Here is a 24,649-nt window from a genome sequence, read left to right as displayed (position 1 = left end):
ACCTCAAGAATCTGCTGCAGCGATCAAAACGGGCCATCTTACTAACTCGCTAATACAACAGCTGCTTCTTCTTGTTGCCCCTCGCGTTGAGGCGCCGCACGCCGCGGTCGGTGCCCCGGGCGCTGGGCGGCCCCGCGGCCGCTGAGGCGGCGAGCGCGCACAGCCCTGCCCGCCGCCCCGAGCATGCGGTAAAGCCGACCGGGACGGATTTTCATCTGAACTTCTTCCTTTGTGCAGCACCGGCCATTTCCACAACTGCAGCGACAAGACAAGGCGCCGGGCCAGGCGGCTGGGCGGCACGAAACGCTGCCGCAAGAGCACCGCTCAGCCCTGCGCGGACAAGATGGCGGCCGAGAGCCGCGCACTTCCCCCCCGCTCCCCTTCCCGCCCGCTCGCCCGCCTTCGCGACGCACGCCGCGCCCGCCGTCACGGCCGCCCGCTCTCCCGATTGGTGCGAGGGGGTCCCGGCGCACCGCGGCTGCGCCCGCTCCGCCCCGCCAGGCGCCGCGCTCCGGCGTCGCGGCGGCGAGATGGCGCTGGAGGCGCGGAGGATGGAGGGCGACGTGGAGGACGGCGAGCTCTCCGACTCGGACTCCGACATGCCCGGCGCCGGCTCCCCCGGGCAGCCGCAGCAGGTGAGGAAGGGCAGGCGGCGAGGCCCGGGCTCCAGCCGGGGCCGCGCCGCCCCGGGCGAGGGCCGCGGGAGGCGCAGGCCGGGGGAGCGGCGGCGAGAGGGCCGCAGGGGCCCTGCCGCCGCCGCCCGAGATGCCCCGCTCCCGGCCAGAGGGCCGGCGGCGCTGGACGGGCCCGCTGGCGACCGGGGGCGGTCGAGCAGGGGGTGGTGCTCGGTGCCTACGGGAGGCGGGGGCCCGGTGCCGCCCGGGCGGCTGCGTCGGGGGGCCCTTCCCCGGGGGTGACTGCGTTCCCCGTGCCCTGGGCCCGGGAGGCGGCTTGTTCTTCCGGTGCCCGTTCATTTGGGACAACCGCACGCTGCCGTGGGGCGGGGGAGGCTTTTGTTGTTGCTGGGCTCGGGGTTTGGTGAGCAAGGGAGAGTGCTCACCGGTACCGTTGGTCGCTTCAAGAACAATAGAAACAAGCCCATGTAAAGGCGCGTGAAAGCAATGAGTGGCGATTGCCGCTTTCCCTTGACTTTACAGCTCATTTGCATCCGTGAATTGCTGAAGAGATGCTGTTTATTCCCAAGTGTCTTGTATTGTCTCCACGTTAGAGTGTGTTACGAAGTTTATGAGGAATTTATGGTGGTGTCTGAGCAAGAAAAGATTTGAAAATAAGAAAAATCAGTGTATGACACTGTGTGTGTAAGGATTTTTATTTTCTTTAGTTATTTTGATTTGTTTGCAATACAGTTCTGGGATGTGTAGCACTAAATTATTACAGATCTGGGATTTTTTTAATTTATGGAGTTGTTAGTGTTTTGTGTTACAGAATACATTTCAAATTAAAGGTTTGTATTTCATGACGTGATAAGCTGAAGACTTCTGTTTTCTATTTGCTAATAGGAAGAAGAAGAAATGGTGTCATAAAGTTGGTGAAAGCAGTAAGGTTAAAGACAGAATTTTTATTCCACCTGAAACTGAAGGAAGACATGTTATTTTTAAAGATCACAGGATAGCATATAACTTTGTGATAGGAAATGACTTAGGCAAGAGCTGGCATTATGAGTAAGGAAAATGCTTAGATTAGCACAGATAGTGTGGCCAAAAGTTTCCAGCAATCGTGAATAAGAGTTCTGGGTTAAGTTACCCATGGTGCTTTCGCAGGTTATGCAGATTCGAGCAGGTTTGGCCTTCATATTTTAGTTTATCGGTAAGGTGTATGGGGAAGCAGCACTTCTTGAATATTTTTATGGCAATGGGACTTTTTTTGTAAAGTATGTTGAAACCCGTAGAGGTTTTGTCCTAATTAATAAGAAGCCATGGTGAGTCTGTGGTGTCTTGTTGGTTTAAATGAAGAAAACCCCAGTTCTTCTGTCCCCAGCAGGTCATGTGCTGTCCTGACTTAACCAGAATCACAATACACTGTTAGCTTCTCAAAGTCTGAGCAGCATCCAAGTTCTGTGGGCTTGGTTTTGGATTTTTTGGTTATTTTTTTGTCTCACTTGAGTCTGTGGGAACACTACTGTGGTTGCAGATCACTAGTCTTGACCACTTTCAGACTCCGGAGAGAATGTTAAGTTCTGTGTTGTTAAAAAAGACTTCGGCTAAGTTGCCGTGGTGGTTTGGTTTTTTACTGTTTCTTAGAATTGCTGTGCATGTTGTGTCTTTGTCCAATTTGGGAATTTTAATAGCTTTTCCAGTCTCACAATAATTTTAATTTCGTTCAACAAAGATTACATTAAGTAGGTTAGTGACTCCTGATATGTGTTTTCTGTAGCAGCCACGCTGTCTTTCATGCACAAGCATTCAAAATACAGAAGTTTCATAGGATGCATCTGTCAACTGTAGTCCAAAAGATGCTCATAGAGGACTGCCCAAACAGGCACATGAGTAAAGAATTAAGTTTACTAGCTACTCAGATCTTTGGTGTGACTTGATAGCTCTTTTAATTTACAAGAGTAATTAAATTAACAGATACTTACTTTTTCATTTCAGAAACCCCATGATGGCAGTGATTCAGGCAGACCGTTCCAGAGCAGCATTTCATCATGTGCACCAAATGTTCCTTATCGGACGACCAAAAGTGTGGATTCAAGTGACGAAAGCTTTTCTGAATCTGATGATGACAACTGTCTGTGGAAACGAAAACGACAGAAGTGTTTCAACTTTCCTCCTGCTAAATCTGAGCCTTTTCAGCTTAGCCAGAGCCACCAAAAACAAACTGCTCTAGGTGGCAAGAAGGTCAATAACATCTGGGGTGTGGTGCTCCAGGAGCAGAATCAGGATGCGGTGGCTACTGAACTTGGGATTCTAGGCATGGATGGTAGTATTGACAGAAGTAGGCAGTCTGAGACTTACAATTATTTATTGGCTAAAAAGCTGATGAAGGAAGCTCAGCAAAAGGAGGCAGAGACTTTAGATAAAGAACTGGATGAATACATGCATGATGACAAGAAAACATTGCCAGCAGAAGAAGAAAATGGACAAGGCTTTCTCAAACGGAAGCGGCCTATAAAAGACAGACTGGGTGAAAGACAAGAAATGAAGTATAAAGGAAGGTACGAGATAACAGAAGAAGATTCAGAGGAAAAAGTGGCAGATGAAATTGCTCATCGGTGAGTTTAACAGCAGTGTATCTTCACTTCCTTAAGTATTGCTAAACTGTTGATGGAAAAGAAGAGGGAGGGGGAAAGCTTGCTTACTGCTGTATATGTAAGATGTCATATCAGATTGCAAAAACCATGAGTGCCTTGTGTGTATTTCCAAAATCCTGGGATTAAAATGCAGTGTTATGGCTGGTGTCTTGTAGAAGCATCCAGTAATACTGTCTATTTTTTTTTTTTTTTAAGATCCACCAGAATGGTTTGTTATTTGAGAACAATGGCAAGGAAAAATACTGTTTCTCATGACACAGATTTAGTAGTGGCTTTTTTAGGAAATACCCCATGAGTAAAGATGCATGTTTGGAGTTGGACACCAATGAACACCTGCTGTGGTCACCATGAAAATCTGACTGAGTTACAAATCTTTGAAACTGTAGATAACTCGGACAGTGTAGTGTTTTGGAGAGCACAGCTTCTGAAATACACATATTCTTTACATGGAACATGCTTGTCTGAAGAAAACATTTTGCTGCTGTTGTAACCAAGGGTGGCACCAAGGTTAGACACCAGTCCTGAAATCAAGCCTTGCCTCTTTCTGTGTTGTGAAACTGAGCTGTAGTTCTGTGCTAATTTATGAAAGCCAGTGTTGGGGTTACCAAGTTCCAGCCGTGTGCGCAGTTAGCACCATCCAGTTCTTTTCACAATCCTGCTATTTATTATTGTACACTGAGCTGAGTTAGAAAATGTATCTGTCCAAAAGCCTGTTGCTTTTTTTGAAGAGTTAGTTTGCAGTCAGTTTGTTTCCTGAACCAATTTGCTGCACAGTTTTGTTTGAACTGGCACTGGCAGCACTGGACGGATGGTTTGAGGGAGGACACACGACTGCAGTCTTACTTAGATTGACTTAAACTGCCACAATCCTTTTTCAGTGGTGCAAGGGAAGAAAACTATGTTAGATAGGGAACAAGAGTTACAAGATTTACTGACAGTTAGCTTGACGTTTAAATAAAACCTGAGTTTATTGATCATTGTTGATTTCTTACATGTGATGCTTAGTATTGCCAGGTGCTGAAATACACCAATTAGGCAATTATTAATACTGTTATCAGTTCTTTGTAGCTTCTCATTTATGAATTTGAAAACTTTGAGCATGTCTCTTGTAATAAACTTCTCTTTATTATATTGAGCTGTATCAGAATAGGGCAGAAGCCTCTTATCTAATTGTTTATAGTAGTAGTGGCACTGAACTGCATCGGTAGGATTGTGGTTATACACATCACAGCACTGTTGTTTGATCTGTGCTGTGCCACCTGTGCCTGGATTCTTTTGTTGTGCTGGTCCACAGAGCGAACTGAAATCAAAGAGTTTTTCTGACAATGTTGTGCCATTTTTTGCCCTTTACCTTGTTCAGTTCCTCTTGCAGTGCACAGCTGCTTGTTAAAGCGTGAATACAGGAGGATCGTGCCAGGGCAGAATGAACACTAGGTGGGGGATTTGACTGTTCAAGCTGCCACTGCTACTAACAAAAGGCCTGTTTAACCAGCATTCTAAGGAATCCTGGTTATCTTAAAGTTCTCTGCATCTTCGAGATGTGGTTCCATCTCTTCCGATAATTCACAGTTTAGAACTCCATCCTGTAAATATTTAAGAAAGCATTTACCTTCTGGCACCTTATTATTCATTGAACTCAGTGAGGTTAAACACAAAGTATAAAGTTATGCAGGCTGGGTAATCCTTTTCATGATTAGGGCAATTGTCACTAAAATGTGAGTTTTAACATTCAATTTCAGGTAACTTCAGTCATACAGTTGAAGCTGTTGAGGCTAGCATTGTTGTTCTAAATAGTTGTTCACATCTGTGGTCAGGCACCTTCTATTATGCAGTCATTGTAACATATGCAACTTTATAGTGTAGTAATGTCACTTGAAGCAAATAGGCTGGACAGTGGTCTTCAAGAAATTTTGGTAATGATGGTGGTCTGTTGGTCCCCAAAGTGTAAAACCACTGAGCTGTAGTGCTTGGGGCTGCGTTTAATGAGAAGCTTTGTCAGTAAAAAATGAGAATTTAGCATATGAACTCTTGCTCTGGACAAGTAGAATTGATTTGAGGGCTTATGATATTTTCCAGTGGGAGTGTGTACGTAATTTGGCACAGTGAATTGATGCTATGTAAGCCTCTCCCTTCATGCAGACTGACAATGAAAATTTCTGTATGAGGACTTTGTTGCTAACATAATTATACAATTTAACTCAGTGATACTGCAAATTTTTTCTTATTTGCATTTTATAGGTTATCATAGATTAGTCAGCAGACTGATTTTTATTTTTCATTATGTAGGTTTGTCTGAATGGCACATGATACAGGGGAACTTTTACACCTGCTGTTGTCGCCAGTTGATTGTTGATTTAACTGTAAAAGGTGCTGTAATTTTAACTGTTAAATGCACAGCCAACTTTTATACTTTAATATCAGAGATTTATACGGTTCTTCACAGTTTCTTATTTGGTTTCATCCTGCACACATCAATAGAAGAGAAATAATCACTTAATGCATTTTCATTGAAACAAATTTTAAAAATGCATGCTTTAGAAAAAACTACCCCTCAGAACCTCTGTATTCCAAAATCTGATTCAAGAAGCCATAGAAACACATTTAAATGTATAGACTCTTTAATTATAGCACAGTTTTATGTCCCACAGAATGAATTATTCATTATGGAAGTTCCATGGTTAATTTTACTTGAGAAATTATACTGACAATAAATGTGCCTTTTTTTTCTCTCCTCTAAGGCTTTGTGAGCCAAAGAAAGATTTAATTGCCCGAGTAGTGAAAATAATTGGGAAAAGAAAAGCTATCGAACTGCTTATGGAAACAGCTGAAGTGGAACAAAATGGTGGACTGTTCATAGTGGTAAGAAAAATGTGATATTGTGGCTTTGCAGGAGGGACACACACAACTTTTTACTTGTAGAATATTTATATAGTACTATTGTACAGCTCTCACATTGGACAGGTTCTCCCAGAGTTCCATGGCCTTCCCTCGCCATGCATGTTGCTTAATAAATACTAATGTAACCTTCCAGCTGGATTTGAGTAGACAATTGGATGAATGACCCTGGAAATTGCCCAACTTGTCGTACTGAGATTAGTATCTGATTTGCAGTGATAACGTTTTATATGTTACTGTGCCTCCCCTTGGGATCTTTCCCCGGCACACTTAAGAATGAAGGATTCTGAAGCTTAGATAACAGTTTGTAAGGTTCGGATCCAGCTGAAGCCTCTGGCACATTGCTTCAGTAGGTTGGGTGGGTGTTTGACAGCACTGACCTATCTAACTGGGTTAATCAGCATGCCATCAGAGGTCAACATACTCAGTAGTGAGCATTTCTAATGTCACATTTGAAGAGTAACTTTCAAAAGGGAATCTGTTAGCTTTCTTAGAGGACCATTGGCTTGTGTGTCAATAGAGCAAAATTGAGTACTAATTTCTGTTACAGATCATGGTAAAAGTCCTCTACTTAATGGTTAGGTTATCAACTTCTCAGTATGCTTTTGGTTTTATTAAATAATAAGCCTCAGTGCAAAAGTTCAGAAGAAAAAAAAAAGTGGGAGGAAACTAATAAGTACTTTCAGGTGTTTGTTTATAATTTACATCGTTTAAGTTCCATCATTGGAAGTAGAGAGGAGGAAAAAAAGAGGGGCATGTCAAAAGAAAAATGCAAAATAAAAATAAACCCCAAATAAAAACTACTCTCTTCATCTCCCCCTCTCCCTTGCCCCCCCCCCCCCCCCCCCCAAAAAAAAAAAGCAACAACTTTCCAGCTAGGGACTTGTCTTAGAAGCAGTCTATTGTCTTGAAGGATTAAAGTACGTATTTGAAAGGACTCAACTCCTGGTAGCACAGGTTCCTTTGGCTACAGATCAGAGTATACCATTTGAAAGGCAGATCATACTGTTTTTCTTGGTTGGGATTTTGTGCTCATAGGATGATAAAAGTATGTGGCTCCTGCTGTTTCAAGAACATACTTAAAAATTGACCTTCTCTGTTCTTAGAACTTTTGGATTGTATTTTAGTTTGTTATTTAGCAGGAAATTATCATATTTGATATAATATCAGAGCACTGGAGTAATAGTTCAACTTTATATACTATGAATGGTAATTGAATAATAGTATGATAATTAGTACTTGCAATTTACAGAGGTTTCAAAGCTGAGTCCATTCAGTATGACACATTGCACCACTGCTGTTACTCTTAAAACTGTTGAAGCATGGAACTAAGATGTTGTGGGGAGAAACTTTAAAGTACATGTTGTGTTCAAAAGCCTTAGGCAGAAATGGAAAATCCTGCAGATATGCAGATAAGTTGTAGAATTGCTGAGCGCAATTTAAAAAAAAAAGATATCTACATAAAATTATGAAATTAGTTTTTGACATTTTACTGGGCTTGTGTGTTAGGAATGTTCTAAATATTTAACCTAGTATATACATTATTGCAGATAGTTTTGAGAGTAGTTAGAATACTATCCGCGTTTTGTTTCTTCACTACCAAAATGAGATTTAGTATGTAGTTGAACAGTTTGGTATTATGTTCTAAAGCAAATCTTTTATAACTTCATAGTTCACCTGTCCAAATGTAGCAAGTTGGTTGTTGGCCTTCTTATGACTAGTTCAATTACAAGTGAAACACAGCCGTAGTTGTTTTTATGTAATACCTAACACAGCAGAACTTAATTCTTTTTTTTATTCTGTCTCAAGAAAAAGCATTGTCTTAGATGCTATTTTTCTATCAAGAATATTAAGCTTGCTATTACTAATTTGCTCCTTTCCTATTAAGAACGGCACTAGGAGAAGAACACCAGGGGGCGTTTATTTAAACCTGCTGAAGAACACACCTAGCATCAAAGAAGAACAAATCAAGGTAAAATTGTCAAGATTGCAAATGAATGTCCAAAGTAATTTTGGGTTTTTACTACTAGAAATGTTATGATTGAATCTCTCTCATAACTTCTAGCAAGTTTAACTCTATATTCCAAAGAAACTAGCTTTTCACATTCAAAATATAAGCAAAAAACCCACAAAAAATTGATGAATTGCCATTCACGCTAGGCAGAGAGAACACCTTTTATGTATTGCCAGTCACAAAAACCTGTTGAGGATGATGAGACTGTAGAGTCTGAAGAGATAAACATTGTATTTTCCTTAATTTGTATATACGTTACAGCAATGTTATCTGCAGTTGTGTTTTTCCCTTTGGAGCTCTGCATCATTGTGCATGGATTGGATGGTGTTCTCTTAATGGAGTATTTTTGTCCTATATAGCTCCAGCTGTAGCACCAGGCAGTATTTCCCATTAAGTCAGATATTGGTCTGAACCTAGTCTGAATTGCTCACTGGCCTTATCTGTGGTGCTCACCAAATTAGTTTTGTCAGCTTGTAGATATTATTGACTTTCCTTTTAGGCTATGAAATAGACTGAGATGGTATTTTCTTCATTCAATTAAAACAACTTGGGGTTTTTTCATGGTATTTGCCACTTCAGTTAAACAAGTGTTTTTTTTAAACAAGAAGTTATTTTGCTTGTAGGTGGCTACAGCTCACCCTGTAAACCATCCTAGCTTCTTGTATTGGGAATTGAGAAACAAGTAACATAAACTGTGATTGTCTATTTTATGTTTTTAAAAAGCAAACAAACAAACAAAAAAACCTCTTTCATAGCTTACAGTGGTCACAAAAAGTTGCAAGTTTGATCACTTCACCCCCATTACAAAAAAGAAAAAAACTTTGCTCTTCTCCTCTTCCATGCCCTTGTAATTGTGTGTCTCATTCTTCTCTTGCTGATACTCGCAAGCGTTTAATGAGGCAGCAGTTTTCACCCACAAACTTGATTGATAGTATGAGACATCATTTGTCCTACAAACTTGTGGGCAAAGTATGTATAATCCTGTCATTGTGGAGGTTGTCAAATAAACAATTCACAGATTTGCGTATCCTCAGCACTTGACTTGCAGCTTTTGGGGAGAAAAAAAGCATTAATGTTTTCTGTATGCGATTTATGTGTTTTAAAAAATAAGCAGGGAAAGAAAGGCATGTAGCAGCATTTAGCTCTGCTACATGATACTCTTCCCCTTGAAATATGGAGGAAACTTGTAACAATCATATTTTGCAGTAGAGATGTTGTTAATGAGGTTCACAAATGTTTAACGGTAAAGATCATTAGACCTGGACTCAAATTTTAATGCTGCAGGAAAGTTGTCTTAAGTTGTCATAGAACCTTTGGTATTTTCTCTACAGGTCCCTCTGTATGGCAGCACAACCCTCTGGTCTACCACCCATTCCTCCCAGTTTTGTATCATCAGCAAATTTGAAATGAAAACTTAGTGATACTTATTTACATACACTTTGAGATCGCTGAGAAATTACATAATAAAATTATTTATGGGACGTTTTCCTTAAGTGCCGTCTGTCCTCATGCTTCTACTATCAATAATGTGTATCTTAGTTAAATATTATTGAACAGTATTTGTAATAAAAATTTTTTTTTTACTTCTTTATGTTTTCTTTGGGAAACACTAGTAAAATGAATATGCCAAACTTTTTTTCTGTTTTCTTTCAAGGAAATATTCTATCTGGAAAACCAGAAGGAGTATGAAAACAAAAAAGCTGCTAAGAAAAGGAGAATACAAGTTCTGGGAAAGAAGATGAAAAAAGCCATTAAAGGGCTTAACCTGCAAGAATATGATGATGCATCTCGTGAGACTTTTGCTAGCGATACGAATGAGGCTCTGGCTTCCCTGGATGATCTACAGGAGGGGCATCATGAAGCAAAGATGGAACCTGAAGATATTATTGAAATTGATAATGCTCATGATTTGGAGATCTTCTAGTTACTAATGATCTGGGTAACAAAGTCTCTATAAAACATATTAAATGAGCCTTTTTTATAATCCCATGGCTTCTCGTTTTCATAAGCTGCAGAAACATGGGAAATATTTGATGCTGAAGAACATGACATAATTCTTAGCTAACTTTAGCAGCATGAAAGATGTGAATTGTCCTATTATTTGTTTGCTGAGTCTTCAAAAACTGTTAAGATTTTTCTAGATAACAGCTCTGCATCACCATGTTTGTTCCTTAGGAACTTTTTTTAGCCACATGTTAGGTGTAGGAATTAAGGCTATGTTTTAACAAAATAAATCATATTTAATTTGCTGAAGTTAACTAAGTCATCAAGTGAGCAATGCTTCTCATTACACTTGAACAGAAAAAACAGCATAAAGTTAGTCAGTATAAATGAACATGTGTTCTTCATATGGCAGTGTGTTGACAAGAATAGCAGTGTTTATAGGATTAAGACCTGTAAAAACAGATTGATTTGTGAAATAAACTTAATTTTAATAGTTAGTGAACTTTTGAATAACAACCTTGTAAATAAGCACTGTTGAGAGATGTATGTTTTAAATTTCTGCAGCAGTTTAATCATTTATATTATAATAGTGGCTTGAGCTTCCTACCTGTTCTGTCTAGATTTTTTCCATGATTAGACACACACACAATTTACACGGATCTTTTTGTTTTCAAACAAATATAACTGAATGCTTTCTGCGTAGTGAGATTCTACTAATCTGTGCTCCCCTCAAGGGTCTGTAGACTCTACATGTAGGTATTAACCCTTTACCTTGCACTTTTTGTTTCCATGCTGCTTCTCATGTGTGCAGTAGGCTAAAGTAATGTGCGGCTTGCAGAAGTTCTGCAGTTTTTCTATGCTGACTCTTTAAGAAGACAATAGTATGCAAAAAAATATTTTTTACTTGATGCAGAAGACTGTTGTGTAGTTTGTAAGCTCAACTGAAGACAACTTTTATGTTGAATGTTGCTTTTAATATAACCGAAGAACGTGTGACACTGCTATGTATGATGTCTAAAATACTTTGCCACTAGGTTGTGTTTTCTGTGACTAGACACTATTTTCCAGTATAAAATATTTCTGAAATATTAATGAACAAATTCACTTTCAAACCCAACAACAAATTTCTGCACAATAATTTTGTTCACCTGGAGTCCTTGGATTTCAGAAGCAAAGCATATCACTAAAACAAACACATAATTAAGTTAAAATATTGAACAGTTCAGTACTGTCAAGAACTGGTATTTAAAGGACTACAATATTTGAAGAAAGTTCTTAAACGTATAGCACATTCCATTATATGGTTTACTGAATTTAATAGAGTTTTGACTTTTCTGCATTTTTCTCTTCATGTGCCAGAGCTCCCTATTGTTAAGAAGTTATTCATCAGCTATGAAGCATGCCTTTGGTAGTAGTTGCTTGTGCTGAAATACCAAAAGGTTTTGATCTGTTCATTAACTTTCCTAACAAACCTGTGATGGTCAGAGTACTAAAATGATAACTCATGTAAGGGAAACAGAATTTTGTACTACTTAACTAGTTTGTGACTAGCATTTGATCCTAGTTTTGGGAACTGCTTGGGGATATCTTAACAATTTTCTGGATAGAATCAGCAAATTTTCTTGGTGTATTAAGGAATTTTTTTATTGTTATGTAATTTCTTGCTAATGAGCACTGTGTATTTTTTAAATGTTAATACTTTCAATGTTGATTTCCCAGGTAAGGGGTACTGAAACAATGTGTAATGCTTTCTCTTTAACAAAAGGAAGATGATACAGAGTGCCCATTCCTGCCTTCCAGTGTCTGAGTAACTGGTCTTTGCTTATCTTCTGTTTTTTTCTCTCTCTTCTATTTTCTGTGGCTTTCAACAGAGTCCTTTCAAAAGGAAGCCTGTTCAAAACAATGAGCAACTAGGTTTCATTCCTACTGAATCAAACAGCGATTTCTTTTTCTTTACCTTTGGTACCAGAAAGATTGCATTAAGCAGCACCAGTTTGTAGCACTGTAGTGGCTGCAGTGGAGTTTTGGTTTGTTGGTGGAGTTGTGGGGCTGATCCTCCCCTCTCTGCAGCCTGACACTGGCCCTTGCCCTCTTCTGTAGGATGCATCTGCTTGTGCTAGTGTGTGGTGGTGGTGGCCCGGCAGTGGCCACATCGTGAGTCCATGTGTGACAGAGCTCAGGGCTTGTGTCAGCAAGCCTTGGGTTGAGCGTGGGCAGTGCTGGAGCGGAGGAGCCCAGGGCTTTGGAGTCTGATGCTGCAGTCACCACAGTTTCCAAAGGGACAGATGCAGATGTGCAAAGGTGAGGAAGGCTGTGGCATTCCTGCGTATTGCTATAGATCTGGCTCTGTATCTGACTGAGCTTGCTAGAAGATGTTGAGAGGGATGCAGCGGTGGTCACTTTCATCTTCCTCATCAAACAGCTTTTCGTTCTTCCATCTTGATTTTCTTCCCACAAAACTACTGCAAGAGTAGGAAGCATGGGTAAAGCTAGAGGTTTTCTCTGTCAGCTCCCACATACTCAACTTTTTTAGCCTGTCCTGAGCTGATACTTGCAGATACAGCAGCTCTGTGGTGTTTGTTAGTCGACTATGGCTTGCGACTGAACCAGATTGTGTGGGCTGTGTTTTGTCTGGGAACAGATATGCCTGGTTGTTTAGATTTTGGTAGATGATGTTTTACAGACAAAAATGTAAATACAAGGGTTGGGTTTTGTGTTCTTAAGTTTGTCTGATGGGCAGATGTGGTTGAGGCATCATCTTTACTGCAAATGTAGACTGCGTACTGCCGGAACAAATACCACCCTCCATCCCTTAAGCAATAGCAGCGTAATGAGCCATCTCTGTCATGCCTGAAGGAGACAGTGAAAATGAGGGTAACGTGCTTTGGTTTGAAAACACAAAGATTGTTTGTAACCAAATACATTTTTCTTTCTTAATCCCAAATTCAAACAAGAAAACAATGCTTTTTGGTATCACAGGGAAAATTAACATATTAATGATTCGGTTTTACAGTGGATTGTGAAAGCATAACTTTAATTACAATATTGCAGATCCTCCTTCCCCTTCCAAGTATGTCTCATTAAAATGTTTTTATGTCCTCCAGGCTTATTAACTGCTATTTGCCAAAATTCTCAAGCAAGCATGGAATGACCCAGTGCTTACTGTGATGCCTTGGAAAGAAGATACAAAGAATAACTTGAATTTAAAGGTAGTGATAGTGAGATCAGGAAGTGGGTTTGTACTGTATGCAGCTTAATAGTTGTCCCATATTCTCCAAAGTGCTGCTGGGTATCTGCAGTAATTCATAATTGAATCCAGTTCCAAACATCAAGCCAGACGGCAATGCTTTGCTGTTCTCTCTGTACCATCTTGATAGTCCTAGCAGGATGTTTTATCCTAAAGCTTATTAATTTTTAAAACATGTCTAAATCTTTTATTCTATTTTTCTTTATTTTGATCCTAATTTAAAAAAAAACAAAACTGTGACTGTGACTCCTTTGCTGTGTTATGAGAAACAGCTGGAGACAGATAGTTGGCACGTGTGGTGGTGTTCATTTTACAGATAGGTTTGTTAATGACTGTGGTTTCTGAAAGATCAACAAGGAACCAAAGAGGGAGAGGAAGGGGGAGAATAGCAACAACAAGGTGTAAAGGTGGTGGGAAAAGTGAATGAAAAGGAGAGGACCACATTAATTATGACAATCGCTGTTATGGAAAAGTTGAATTCCTTGTACTTTGTCAGAGTACAGGTGTGGAGGTATAGACTGGGTAATAAAATTAAAAGAGTTTTTCAAAAGATGTTTGGTTTCAATCTGTCATAAAGCTTTGCTATGACAACCCTCATTACTTAACCCCTTAACTTATGCCATCTGCTGCTGCTCTGACACAGAAAAATCTGCCAGAGGCACTTTTTTAAAGCTTGGTTTATTTCCATGTACAGAGGAGAATTGTATTCATGGCTCCAGGGAATATGGGCTTATTTCGTACCCCACTCCTGTTCCTAATTCTTACTGGTCAGCAGCATGTCAGAGATACAGTCTATTTCTGAACTACTGTGGCACTTCAGTGTTTCTGGGAATATCAGGTCTTATATCCTTTGCATCATAGTTTAAGGGATTCAAGCAGCTGGCAGAGACAATGACTGCAATTTCTGAGGACCACCTCTTGGAATCACTGGGCAGCTGGAGACCATGTTACAGTGGCAACCTTAACACAATGACAAACTTTGCAGCAGCTGTGGCCCCTTGAAAATTTGGACCTACTGCGTCCTGTCTTATTCGTGACCTGCCAGGCCCTAGGAAGTCCATGCAGAACAAAGCTTCCCAATGTTCAGAAGGGACATACTTGAATCTTTCTCATCTCCTTATCTGCAAGACTGATAGATGCCACTTTTTCAGACCTGTGGAAGGAGGAAGGAACGCCCAGCTGTGGTAGATTTAATATGGCCCAGCCAAACGCATTTCTAGAATCAGAAACATCCAGACCTAAATACTGATGAAAATGAGAATTACATATTTGAAGTTAAAGCAGGAGATTCTACACACAAGTTAGGTATTCTAGGTACTACCTTTTAGGGCTTTTTTTTTGTTGTTTTGCTTGAGCAGAGGGATTAATTTTTCAGTTATTTAAAAAAAAAAAAAGCAAACCAACATTTTTGTATCATCAAATGTAGAAAAATCTTTCTTATCTTGAAAACTTTTCCCTGAAAAGAATTTTTTTTCTCCCTTGAAAGCTTGTTTTTGATTCAGTAGATCAGCATTCTTGTTGAAAACATTGTCCCTTTGAAAGGTGTTCTCGTTTTTCCCCAGAAGTTGCACTTTTTTTAATTTGCCCCCTGAATTTTTCATTTGTTATATCAGGTTTTTTTCAAATGATAGTACAGTTATTTACAGTAGTTATTTTATATTTGTTGTTTAGTTACCACTGACAAGTTTTGCATTGACAGCCTTCAACCCCTGGAATGTCTTTATTCAGCATGCAGAACTTGCTGAAATACAATCTGGGGCTCTGGAAGACAGTTTGTTCTTGGAGCACCAGGAAAGACTTTGCCATGGAAATGAAGGAAAAAGCCTCTGAGAAAAAATAAATGCTTTGGGAAATGTTAATTGCTGATATCCTCATACATTCCGGTGTTTCAAAGTACTGGGCAACCATGATTGCTCTTGCATGCAGAAAACTCATGACCTGCTTTTTTCCTCTTGTAAGCTGGAGCAGTATAGTATATAATCTTTAAATGGCATACAGAATTACACCAAACTGTTGTGTGGACTATTTTCTTTATAGAGGAAAGTAAAAAAAACTTGCCTTCATGTTGACCTGCTGCCCTTGATAAAGAATATGCAAACCCAAAATATTTTGGACTCAGGATTTTGGTGGAAAAGCAGAATGTCTGTGTACATGTACAGGAGATAGGTAGCAGCCCAGTCCTATGTTTTCTTCTTGTGAAGTCCTGATGGCTTTCTTCTATTACTCCCACATCTGCTGGAAGTGACCCTATTATTTTTTCTCTTCTCCTTCTGGAGATACTGTTGTGACCCACCTTACCTTTTTTTTTTTTTTTTAAACTTGTTTAAGCAGTACTCCTATTTTTCTGCAGAACTGAAACATAAATAAAACACTCTTAACTCCTCTGTAGCAGGGATAAATTATTCCCAAGCCTACTACAGTGAACTAAGATTCTCTGAAAGAAAAATTTCTGACCTGCGGTCCCTGACACCTTTTAAAAGAAAAGGAGGCAAATGCAGAAAGATTCTCACAGGCCATCAGGGAAAATGTGCTGAAGATCTAAATGAAGAATAAGCTGAAGTAAATGAAGGTGTAGAATAAATAAACTCCACAAATGACAGCAGTTGGTTCCAGCCACCCAAATGCCTTCCCTGTAGAGCTATCTGCCCAAAGCAGATGCATACATGTAAGAAGAGGTGTCATTCAGTTTTGTCCTGCAATTCTCTCACCAACTCCTCGTCGTATAAATACCAATCTGTTGAGCTGGAGGCTGGTGAGTAGGAAACCTAAAGAAAAAAATCTTTAATTTTGCAAGGGTTTGAGTATTTTATAAGTTTTCCAGAAAGTATTTTTAATATCCTGGATACCTGTTTGAGTTTTGCCTTATGTGATACAAGTAAGTTTGTCTATTGTAATGTTTCTCTAGATACTTTATTATTGTCTTTTAAAATATGATATACTAAAGCTTTATTTTGGGTTACTCTCTTGAAAAATGTGGTTTATTCCAAGTTACTGCATATACTTCATACTCTGTTTCGTAGCAGACTAACTGTATTAAATCCAATGGACAGAGGCTGGCTTCAAAGCTGTAGGTGCTTATTAAGGGAAATATAAAATTGCCATGGAAACAAATGAGAAGGGCTTTGAAGATTTCTACGTAATTACTGTCCATTTAGTTTTGTAATATATATACGTATTTTGTATATATATACACAAAATATACAAAAAAAGTTTTGTAATATATATACATATACAGTATGTATATAATACATACTGAGCTCCAAATAGTGTTATTTTTCCTTAAATGTTCTCAAATCTAAAAAGTTGCATTTATCTTTACTTAGGGAAATATATAGACTATATCTTGCACCTTGTTCTTTCTCCCTGCAGAACTTCTGTCACAGTGGATAAAAAATTATGGTTGATACAATCTTCTTTTCTACAGAAGCCAATAAAAATGAGCTAATGCATCCTTGCTATTAATGATAAGTCTGTCTATTTCCCTGCTCTGAAAACATGTTACATGTTCTCTTCTTGTGGTTTGGGTTTGGGTTTTGATTTTTAATGCTATTCCTCTGAGCTACTTTCTGCAAACTGCTTAATTTCTTACATTATCCAGATTTTCCCCAATGAAGGGCATTCAAGATTAGTTTCTATGCAAGAACATCTACAGTACCTCTCAAAAGACTGATGCTTCAGTAAAGTAATTTGTTATTTTTAACAAAATCTTTGGAGGTAAATTGAACCTTTTATGTGGTCCGGTCATCATTTTGCAATGACTTGTTGATTGCATAGTGCTCTATTTTAGTGTTTTCAGTTTGGGATGATTATGTCTAAAGAAATCAGAATGCATTTGAAGAAATGTAGAGAGAATAGTAGTGTCACATTCCTCTTTTTTTTTTAGGGATTAATTATAACTATTCTTTTGTCAAAATACTTGTAACTGGGAGTAAAAGAATACTGAGTACGCTTGTGTGAAATTTCCCACGGAAGTTGTCTGACAGTACCTGGTACCACCATTTAACATCTCAGTCTCTTTCCTCTGAGGATTACAAGTTGAAGATGTTCTTGGTTTCCTTCAATTTCTGATGCCGTTGCAAGCTTGTGTGCTCCCAGTTTAGCCAAAAGCATATAGAGCAGATGAATACCTGAGCACTACAGCTATAAAGCTGTAACCATCTTTGCCCTTTTCAGAATGATTGAATGAAAAGAAGAGGGTGCCAAGCAAGCAGGAAAAGAGGGGGCTTTAGGATTCCCTACCCTTTATAGTCAGGTAAGTGAATAGATGATTTTTTTCTTGCGTTACTGTCCCTGCCCTGGCAGTCTGCCTCCGCTCTCAAGAATTTTCTGTGCTCAGCAGCTATCTCTGGCAGTGTTAACACCCCGGTGAGTTTCCTGTAGATAGATACAAAAGCATATACGGGATAAGCAGTATGCCAAGTAGCCTGGCCTCTTGGCAAATCATTTTCTTTCCTCCCTCCCTTCCTTCCTCCCTGCTGCAGTTTTGTTTACTTTTTTCCAGCAGCCCCCAGACACGTGAATCCTTAGCGGAGAAATGACTTCACATGTAAAAAAGGGAGACATAGGCCTGCTGCAATTTTCTCTGTACAGCAACCCTGTAGAGAACAGAGGAGTGTGTATACAAGACAATCTTTGAAGTAATTCTAAGACTGCGTTCACTTTAACAATTATGTGAGGCATTAAACAGATGAGATTAAAGGAGATATGAAAGAGGTTATTCATGCAATTAATTTATCACTCTGCAGATATCTAAGAAATCATAGTCCCTGCCCAAGAAAATACTAAGAGTTAAATCAGTAGGCTCCTCCAGCAAGCCCTTAAAAAAGTGCGAAATGGGATAGAATAGTTCCGGCCGGAAGGCACCTACAATGATAATTTGGTACGATTGCCTGACCACTCCAGGGCTGACCAAAAGCTAAAGGATGTTATTAAGGGCATTGTGCAAATGCCTTTTAAACACTGACAGGCGTGGGGCATTGACCACCTCTCTAAGGAAGCCTGTTCCAGTGTCTGACCACCCCACTGGTAAAGAAATGCTTCCTAATGTCCAGTCTAAACCTCACCTCATGCAGCTTTGAACCATTCTCACATGTCCTATCACTGGATCCCAGGGAGAAGAGATCCACGCCTCCCTCTCCTCTTCCCTTCCTCAGGAAGCTGTAGGGAGCGATGAGGTCGCCCCTCAGCCTCCTTTTCTCCAAACTAGACAAGCCCAAAGTCCTTAGCTGCTCCTCCCAGGACATGCCTTCCAGCCCTTCCACCAGCTTTGTTGCCCTCTTCTGGATGCGTTCAAGGACCTTAACATCCTTTTTAAACTGTGGGGCCCAGAACTGCACACAAAACAGCACACAACACTCCTTTGGCCTTTCTGGAGCTTTTGGGAGCTGCCAATTTTGCCTAGGGAATCTTAAGCCTCCCAGCTGTGAACTGGAACTAATAATACTGCTAAACCATTTCTGTAGAATTACTTGATATGAGGAACAGATTTTAAATATTTTATTTTCATGAGGAAATTAGTTTATATGGGCAAAAGCAGAAAATTCTTCCCTGAAGATGTAATTACATGCAATTTCAAAACTGGCAGGTATTCACCATGGTTCAGAAACTCCTAAAAATGACTAAAAGTAGATGCGTATGCCTTTACCTTTCAGATCAAGATAAAGTGGTTAGATGTTAACAGTTGAACACGCAGTACTTCTAGCCTTTTGAGAACACCATGCAGTGTGATTTAATGAGCCTCTTTCAAATGCCAGTAAACTACCTATAGTCTGCAAGCCAGTGTTTGCAAGGGAGTATGTACAAGAGGCCTGAGAAAGATGTTCATTGCTGTGTATGTAACAGGTCATATTGCAGGAAACAAGGCTGCGCTACTGCTTTCATTTATTTATCAGTCTTTGATCTGGCACTGGGCAGAAAAGAGAGAAAAACATTTCCAGTGAAACAAAATTAGATGAATAAACAATGGTTTACTACTATGCTTTCTGTTATTGTTCAGAAGAATTTTAGAGATAAAAATGTTGTTGGCATTTGTGAAGTTGTACTGAGGCTGTTTGAGAAAGCTATTTTTAGAAAAGGTTTGGGTTTGTTTTGGTTTTTTTTTTTTCCATAACCCAGTGATTGAGCCTCCTTATCTATAGAGTTGTGTTGGGAAGAGTAATTTTCTTTGAGAGATCTCACTACTACTGAGGGAGGGGAAGATGGCTTCAAGAGTAATATGTGAGAAAATGTCACCTCTATGTTACCTGAGCCACTTGTATGCCTGTTCCACGTTCCTGCATGCTTACAACTCTCTCCAGAATATTCCTATTCATGCAGTCACTCCTTTTTCCCATGCAAGAACAACCCAGTGTTTGCTCCAGCTGTCTCTAAAGGTGAGCAGACTTCACCTGCAGAACACAGACCCCTGGGACACCTTTAAATGTTTCAAATCAATCAGAGCAATAGTTCTACCCCATTTATTGTAGAGTATTTCAGAGAGAGAGTTGGACCTTCAAGGAAGTGGAGCTCAGCCTCACCTGGGAGTGAGCTTACTCCCCCTTGCTGGAGAAAAGGAAAAATGTTAAGGGTCGCAGGGCTAAGAGTATTTGAAAGCTGCCAGAGGTCATTCAGGAGACCTGGGAGAAATTGGTTGTATTTTGTTGAAAACACATGTGGGAAAGAGGTAGGTTCAGTGACTCTGGAGTTTCAGGTTGAAGATGTGGGAATGAGACCAAAGTGAGCAGTTGCATCCCGGAAGGAAATCCTCTCCTGATGCCAGAAAACATCTCTGAATCAAGAATGTGAGGTTAGGAGGAAATCTGTATCTGATGTGTGCTGGGAGGCCAAGCTTCCCCAGAGGAAGAGTAATTGAGGAAACAGCACTCTGTTGTCTCAAATCTGTTAAGGAGGTGTTAGCACCAGGACCTGGAGCAAAACTCAGTAAGTCCTGTTTTAAAGTGACGCTGGGGGCTCACTGAAATCCAAATAGGGGCACTTACCATACCCTTGGCTCAGCATCAACAGGAAAATTAAAAAAAAAAATAAAGCATATATATAGCCAAACCTAATTTAAAAAAATGCTGACAAAGTGTATCTTCTCTCCCCTCCCCTAAGTGTCACTCCTGCCCCAAGCATTTCCCAGCTTTTTCTCAAAAGGAGCTGGTCATGGGGTTAAGTTTGTGCAGGTTGTATGTGTTTGTCAGAGACTAACAGTAATCCTATTTACTTTTAAAAAAAAAAAACAGGTAATGTGTTAGTATTTCTTCATGATTCCAAGCAAGTTCTTTGAAAGCAGTTTTATGATCCTTGGCTGTAAAGCTATATTTTTTAACCTTTAAAGCTTAGTCAGGTAATTATGCAAGAATTACCAGGGGAGGAGGAAGGAATAATTAATTTTCTGTCCTAAAGAATGCAAATGGTGCTTTCAAGTTCAAAGTTTGGGTTTTTTTTTTAAAAAGAAAAGGTAACAATTCATTAGATTTTTGAGGTATCTGTGTTTAGGGTAGTCTCTTTCTGATTCTTGGCAGTTGATTCAAAGTGAGGCATGAATTTTATCCCATACACTGAATTAAAAAAAAAAAATTACTTCCTTATTCCCTCTTGGTTTTTACTATACACCATATTTCTTTAATGTAATATCCTTAGATATTGGCCAAGGCCAACTGTGTATGAGGTTTAACAAGCCCAAGTGCCAGGTCCTGCACTTGGGTCACAACAAGTCCATGCAACGCTACAGGCTTGGGGAAGAGTGGCTGGAAAGCTGCCTGGCTGAAAAGGACCTGGGGGTGCTGGTTGACAGCCAGCTGAACATGAGCCAGCAGTGTGCCCAGGTGGCCAAGAAGGCCAACAGCATCCCGGCTTGTATCAGGAATAGTGTGGCCAGCAGGAGCAGGGAGGTGATTGTCCCCCTGTACTCGGCACTGGTGAGGCCGCACCTGGAATACCGTGTCCAGTTTTGGGCCCCTCAATACAAGAAAGACATTGAGGTGCTGGAGCGTGTTCAGAGAAGGGCAACGAAGCTGGTGAAGGGTCTGGAGCACAGGCCTTATGAGGAGCGGCTGAGGGAACAGGGATTGTTTAGCCTGGAGAAGAGGAGGCTGAGGGGAGACCTTATCGCTCTCTACAACTCCCTGAAAGGAGGTTGTAGTGAGGTGGGTGTTGGTCTCTTCTCCCAGGTAGTTAGCAATAGGACAAGAGGAAATGGGCTCAAGCTGCGCCACGGGAGGTTTAGGTTGGAAATTAGGAAAAATTTCTTTACGGAAAGGGTGGTCAAGCATTGGGACAGGCTGCCCAGAGAGGTGGTGGAGTCACCATCCCTGGAAGTGTTCAAAAAAAGGGTAGATGTGGCACTTTGGGACATCGTTTAGTCTAGTCTACCCTTGATTGGTTTAGTGTGGACTTGGTAATGTTCAGTTAATGGTTGGACTGGATGATCTTAAAGGTCTTTTCCAACCTAAACGATTCTATTCTATGATTCTATGATTGGTATACAGAATAGGAGGTGGTGTTTTGCAATGGCATATTTAGTGGAAATCACAGGTGAGAAAAATAAGCTATACCCTGAAAAGAAAGGCAGGGGAGAAAGCAATAGATTTTGTTGCTTTAGGTCTCTCGCCGAGAACTTTGGAGAGGATATCTTGCAGGCTCACTATTGTTTAGTTGTATGCATATTTTCAGAACTATGTCACTTCTGCAAGATGTTGAAGCAATTTTTGGCACAAGGCCGGAGAGAATTATTCAGATGTCTTTGAACTTTTTGAATCAGTGGAGCAACTATATGAGCCTTCAAGAAGGTTGGAAGATGAACAGTTTCTTGGAGTTTGCACATGTAGTTCTAGAAAGGGATAGGAGTTTTCTTTTGCAGCCAGCATATCAGTATCCTAGCAATTACCTACTTTATAAGAACCTGTAGGAAGTATGTTATTTTTAAAAAGACTTGGTTATCAAGAACTGGTTTTCCCACTCGCAGGCTACTACAAAGTGTAGCACCTTTTATCCATGAGATAAGATTTCTGTCCACTAGTTTGAAAATTATTTTTATCAGTAAGAATATTAACTCAAGTTCTTTTTTGGTACTTTTGTCCTCTTCGCAGCAGTTAACATTGTTTGCCATTTCAGTAATGCTTCAAGACAAGTATATAGTATTTACTTTTGCAAATGGGTGCAGAATCAAGTAAGAGCCTTTTATAAAATCCTGTCCTCTGCTGAGTAGAGCAGATCCCATTAAAGTTGGCGTGGATGAGCAGTCATTTATCCCTGGATGGAATTTGGCCCTTTGTGAGATGCTATTTGGAATTAATACCCAAGTCTCTTAAACCATGAGGAACTAAGCTTTAGGATTCCAAAAATTCTTCATGTGCAAAGCAGCCAATGATGAGTGTAAAACAATTTTATAACGATCCAAGTAAAAATATTGCCCAGGGGAAGATTAACAGAATACCTGAAACTTAGGAAGGTGTGACCTAAAAACACTGATAACCTCCCTGTCCTGCTGAGAGAAATGTCTAAAGGTAATGTAATTAAAAATGTGATTTCTAGTGGTTAAGCAGGAAACACTGCAGTGGTACATGTAGGGCTTTTACATGCAACTGAGAACCACATGTACACTCAGCATACTCAGTGCAAAAATGAAACCGATTTGGGGAAATTAGTGCAAATGGTGCCTACACATTTGGGTCCGTTAAGGTTCAAATTCCCAATGAGACACACACAGAGATCATGATAGTAATAAATTCAGAGTCTTATTTGACAGAAAACAGAATACAGGAGCATAAATCCACAAGCATACATATAGGGCTCCCTGAAAACAGTTGCTGGGGAAAAAAAAAAAAAGGATTCCCATTACAGAACAAATAAGCCTATCTTCAGTCAGTCCTTTGTTAATTTAGCACCTGAGGGGAGTGGTAGATGGCTGCTTCTCCTGGGAACAAAACAGAGGTTCCAGAAAGACATTATCTTGGAAATCCCAAACAGAGCACGATCATCAAGAGGTAACAGCTCTTTTCAAGTAATAACAGCTCTTTCTAGCTCTCTCTAGGTACTGGGAGTTGTCCACAGAAAAGAACTGTATGATCACACCTGGAAGCAGAACTGCATGAAGATTGCCTTCCCCTCCCATGCCCACCGTAGGTACTGTGATCTCTGAGCTGGCACGGGAGAGTGTCCGGTTGATTCAGAAGCGTATGAGATTGACTGCCGACCAAGCCCATCCACCCTTCTTTCTTGCCAACAGCTCCTGCCCGGCTACCCTTAGGCATGGCTGCGCAAACCTTACTGTTTAATCCTTGTGGCTTTGGGTCTGACCTTCTGCTTCAGCCAGCAAGTCAAGGCGATTGCCTGGGCACAGCCTGGGGGCTCTGCCTCACAGCGCGACACAGCTCCTGGGGGACGGATGCACGTGGGCATAGGAAGATGAGATTTGTATTGTTGATTCTTGTTTTGTTTCATGTTATTTGCTCATTCGTGCTGGGGTAGCGAGCTGATTTTCCAGGGAACTTGCTTGCTGGATACTAGAGGCAAAAACAAAACATGATTTCAGTTACTGAGACGAAATGGAAATAAACAATTCTTAATGCTCTGTAGTTAACTTTAGGCACTTTTGCATCATTTAGTGTGGATGTCAATGAAGGGAAAACTTCAAGAATGCTTATTTTCTGAGCATCATTATTCTGTGAAAAGTAGTTATTGATAAAAATAGGATCAGATCACTTTTACTGAAGTATAGAGGATCTGTACAATAAAGCTCTGCATCCTAGTATAGGTCCTTCTTTCTGAATAATTTGTCCTGTACGTACCAATGTAAACAAAGAAGTGCATGTTGTTCTAGGAAGGTTCTTCAGGAAGACATTGCTGGTAAGAGACTCCTTATGCCCTCTTACTCTCTGCTGGCACCAAAAGAAGAATATGTATAATGATGTTACTGGCAATTTAAAAGGTAGGAACCTGCTAGTAATTCCTGCACCTAATTCAAGTTCTACTTCTATGCCCTTTCAGTGCATGAAGTAATTCTTAGGTCATAGCGAATTCGTGACCAGGAAGGTGTATTACCTACATATGCCTCAATATTAACTTTCTCAACCAACAAAAATTGATATACCCTCATATATAATAATAGCTATTTATTGCAACACATTTTTTAAAGTACAACTCCTTGTATGCATGTGGTGATAGATGTACATGGGGGGCAGTGACTGCTGAAACCTCTAGCAGCAATCCCCTGGGTCACAGTAATGATATCGGGGTGAGATGGGCTACATGGGCTCAGCTCCTGTGCTTCTGGGAAGATTGCCTCTTACCTCTG

The 24,649-nt window shown here is 40.3% G+C and overlaps 1 protein-coding gene across 5 annotated transcripts; it reads left to right on the top strand.

Moving 5' to 3' along the window:
• Positions 1-530: 530 nt before the first annotated feature.
• PHAX (phosphorylated adaptor for RNA export) lies at positions 531-23,671 on the top strand. Of its 5 annotated transcripts, XR_012831861.1 has the most exons (8): positions 531-635; positions 2,613-3,232; positions 6,010-6,130; positions 8,055-8,138; positions 9,835-10,119; positions 17,545-17,623; positions 23,377-23,478; positions 23,582-23,671. XR_012831861.1 is itself a non-coding variant. In XM_075726402.1 (6 exons), exons 1-5 carry the CDS (start codon positions 531-533, stop codon positions 10,102-10,104), a joined length of 1,200 nt encoding a protein of 399 aa, XP_075582517.1. In that variant the 3' UTR covers positions 10,105-10,119; positions 13,229-13,605. The 5 variants fall into 5 exon arrangements, 2 of the variants coding, with proteins under 2 accessions (XP_075582517.1, XP_075582516.1); XR_012831860.1 differs by having other exon boundaries at positions 23,387-23,671; XR_012831859.1 differs by having other exon boundaries at positions 23,377-23,671.
• Positions 23,672-24,649: the final 978 nt, after the last annotated feature.

The sequence above is a fragment of the Pelecanus crispus genome, chromosome Z, assembly GCF_030463565.1.
Source record: "Pelecanus crispus isolate bPelCri1 chromosome Z, bPelCri1.pri, whole genome shotgun sequence".
NCBI classification, from domain to species: Eukaryota; Metazoa; Chordata; class Aves; order Pelecaniformes; family Pelecanidae; genus Pelecanus; species Pelecanus crispus.
This window is presented reverse-complemented; position numbering and strand designations above follow the sequence as displayed.

What these genes read in the sequence shown, in the direction of transcription:
- PHAX (XM_075726402.1), top strand. Translation starts at nt 531, where the DNA reads ATGGCGCTGGAGGCGCGGAGGATGGAGGGCGACGTGGAGGACGGCGAG. An exon ending in GCAGATGAAATTGCTCATCG is followed by an intron (nt 3,233 to 6,009) that starts GTGAGTTTAACA and finishes CTCTCCTCTAAG; the next exon opens with GCTTTGTGAGCCAAAGAAAG. An exon ending in ATGGTGGACTGTTCATAGTG is followed by an intron (nt 6,131 to 8,054) that starts GTAAGAAAAATG and finishes TTTCCTATTAAG; the next exon opens with AACGGCACTAGGAGAAGAAC.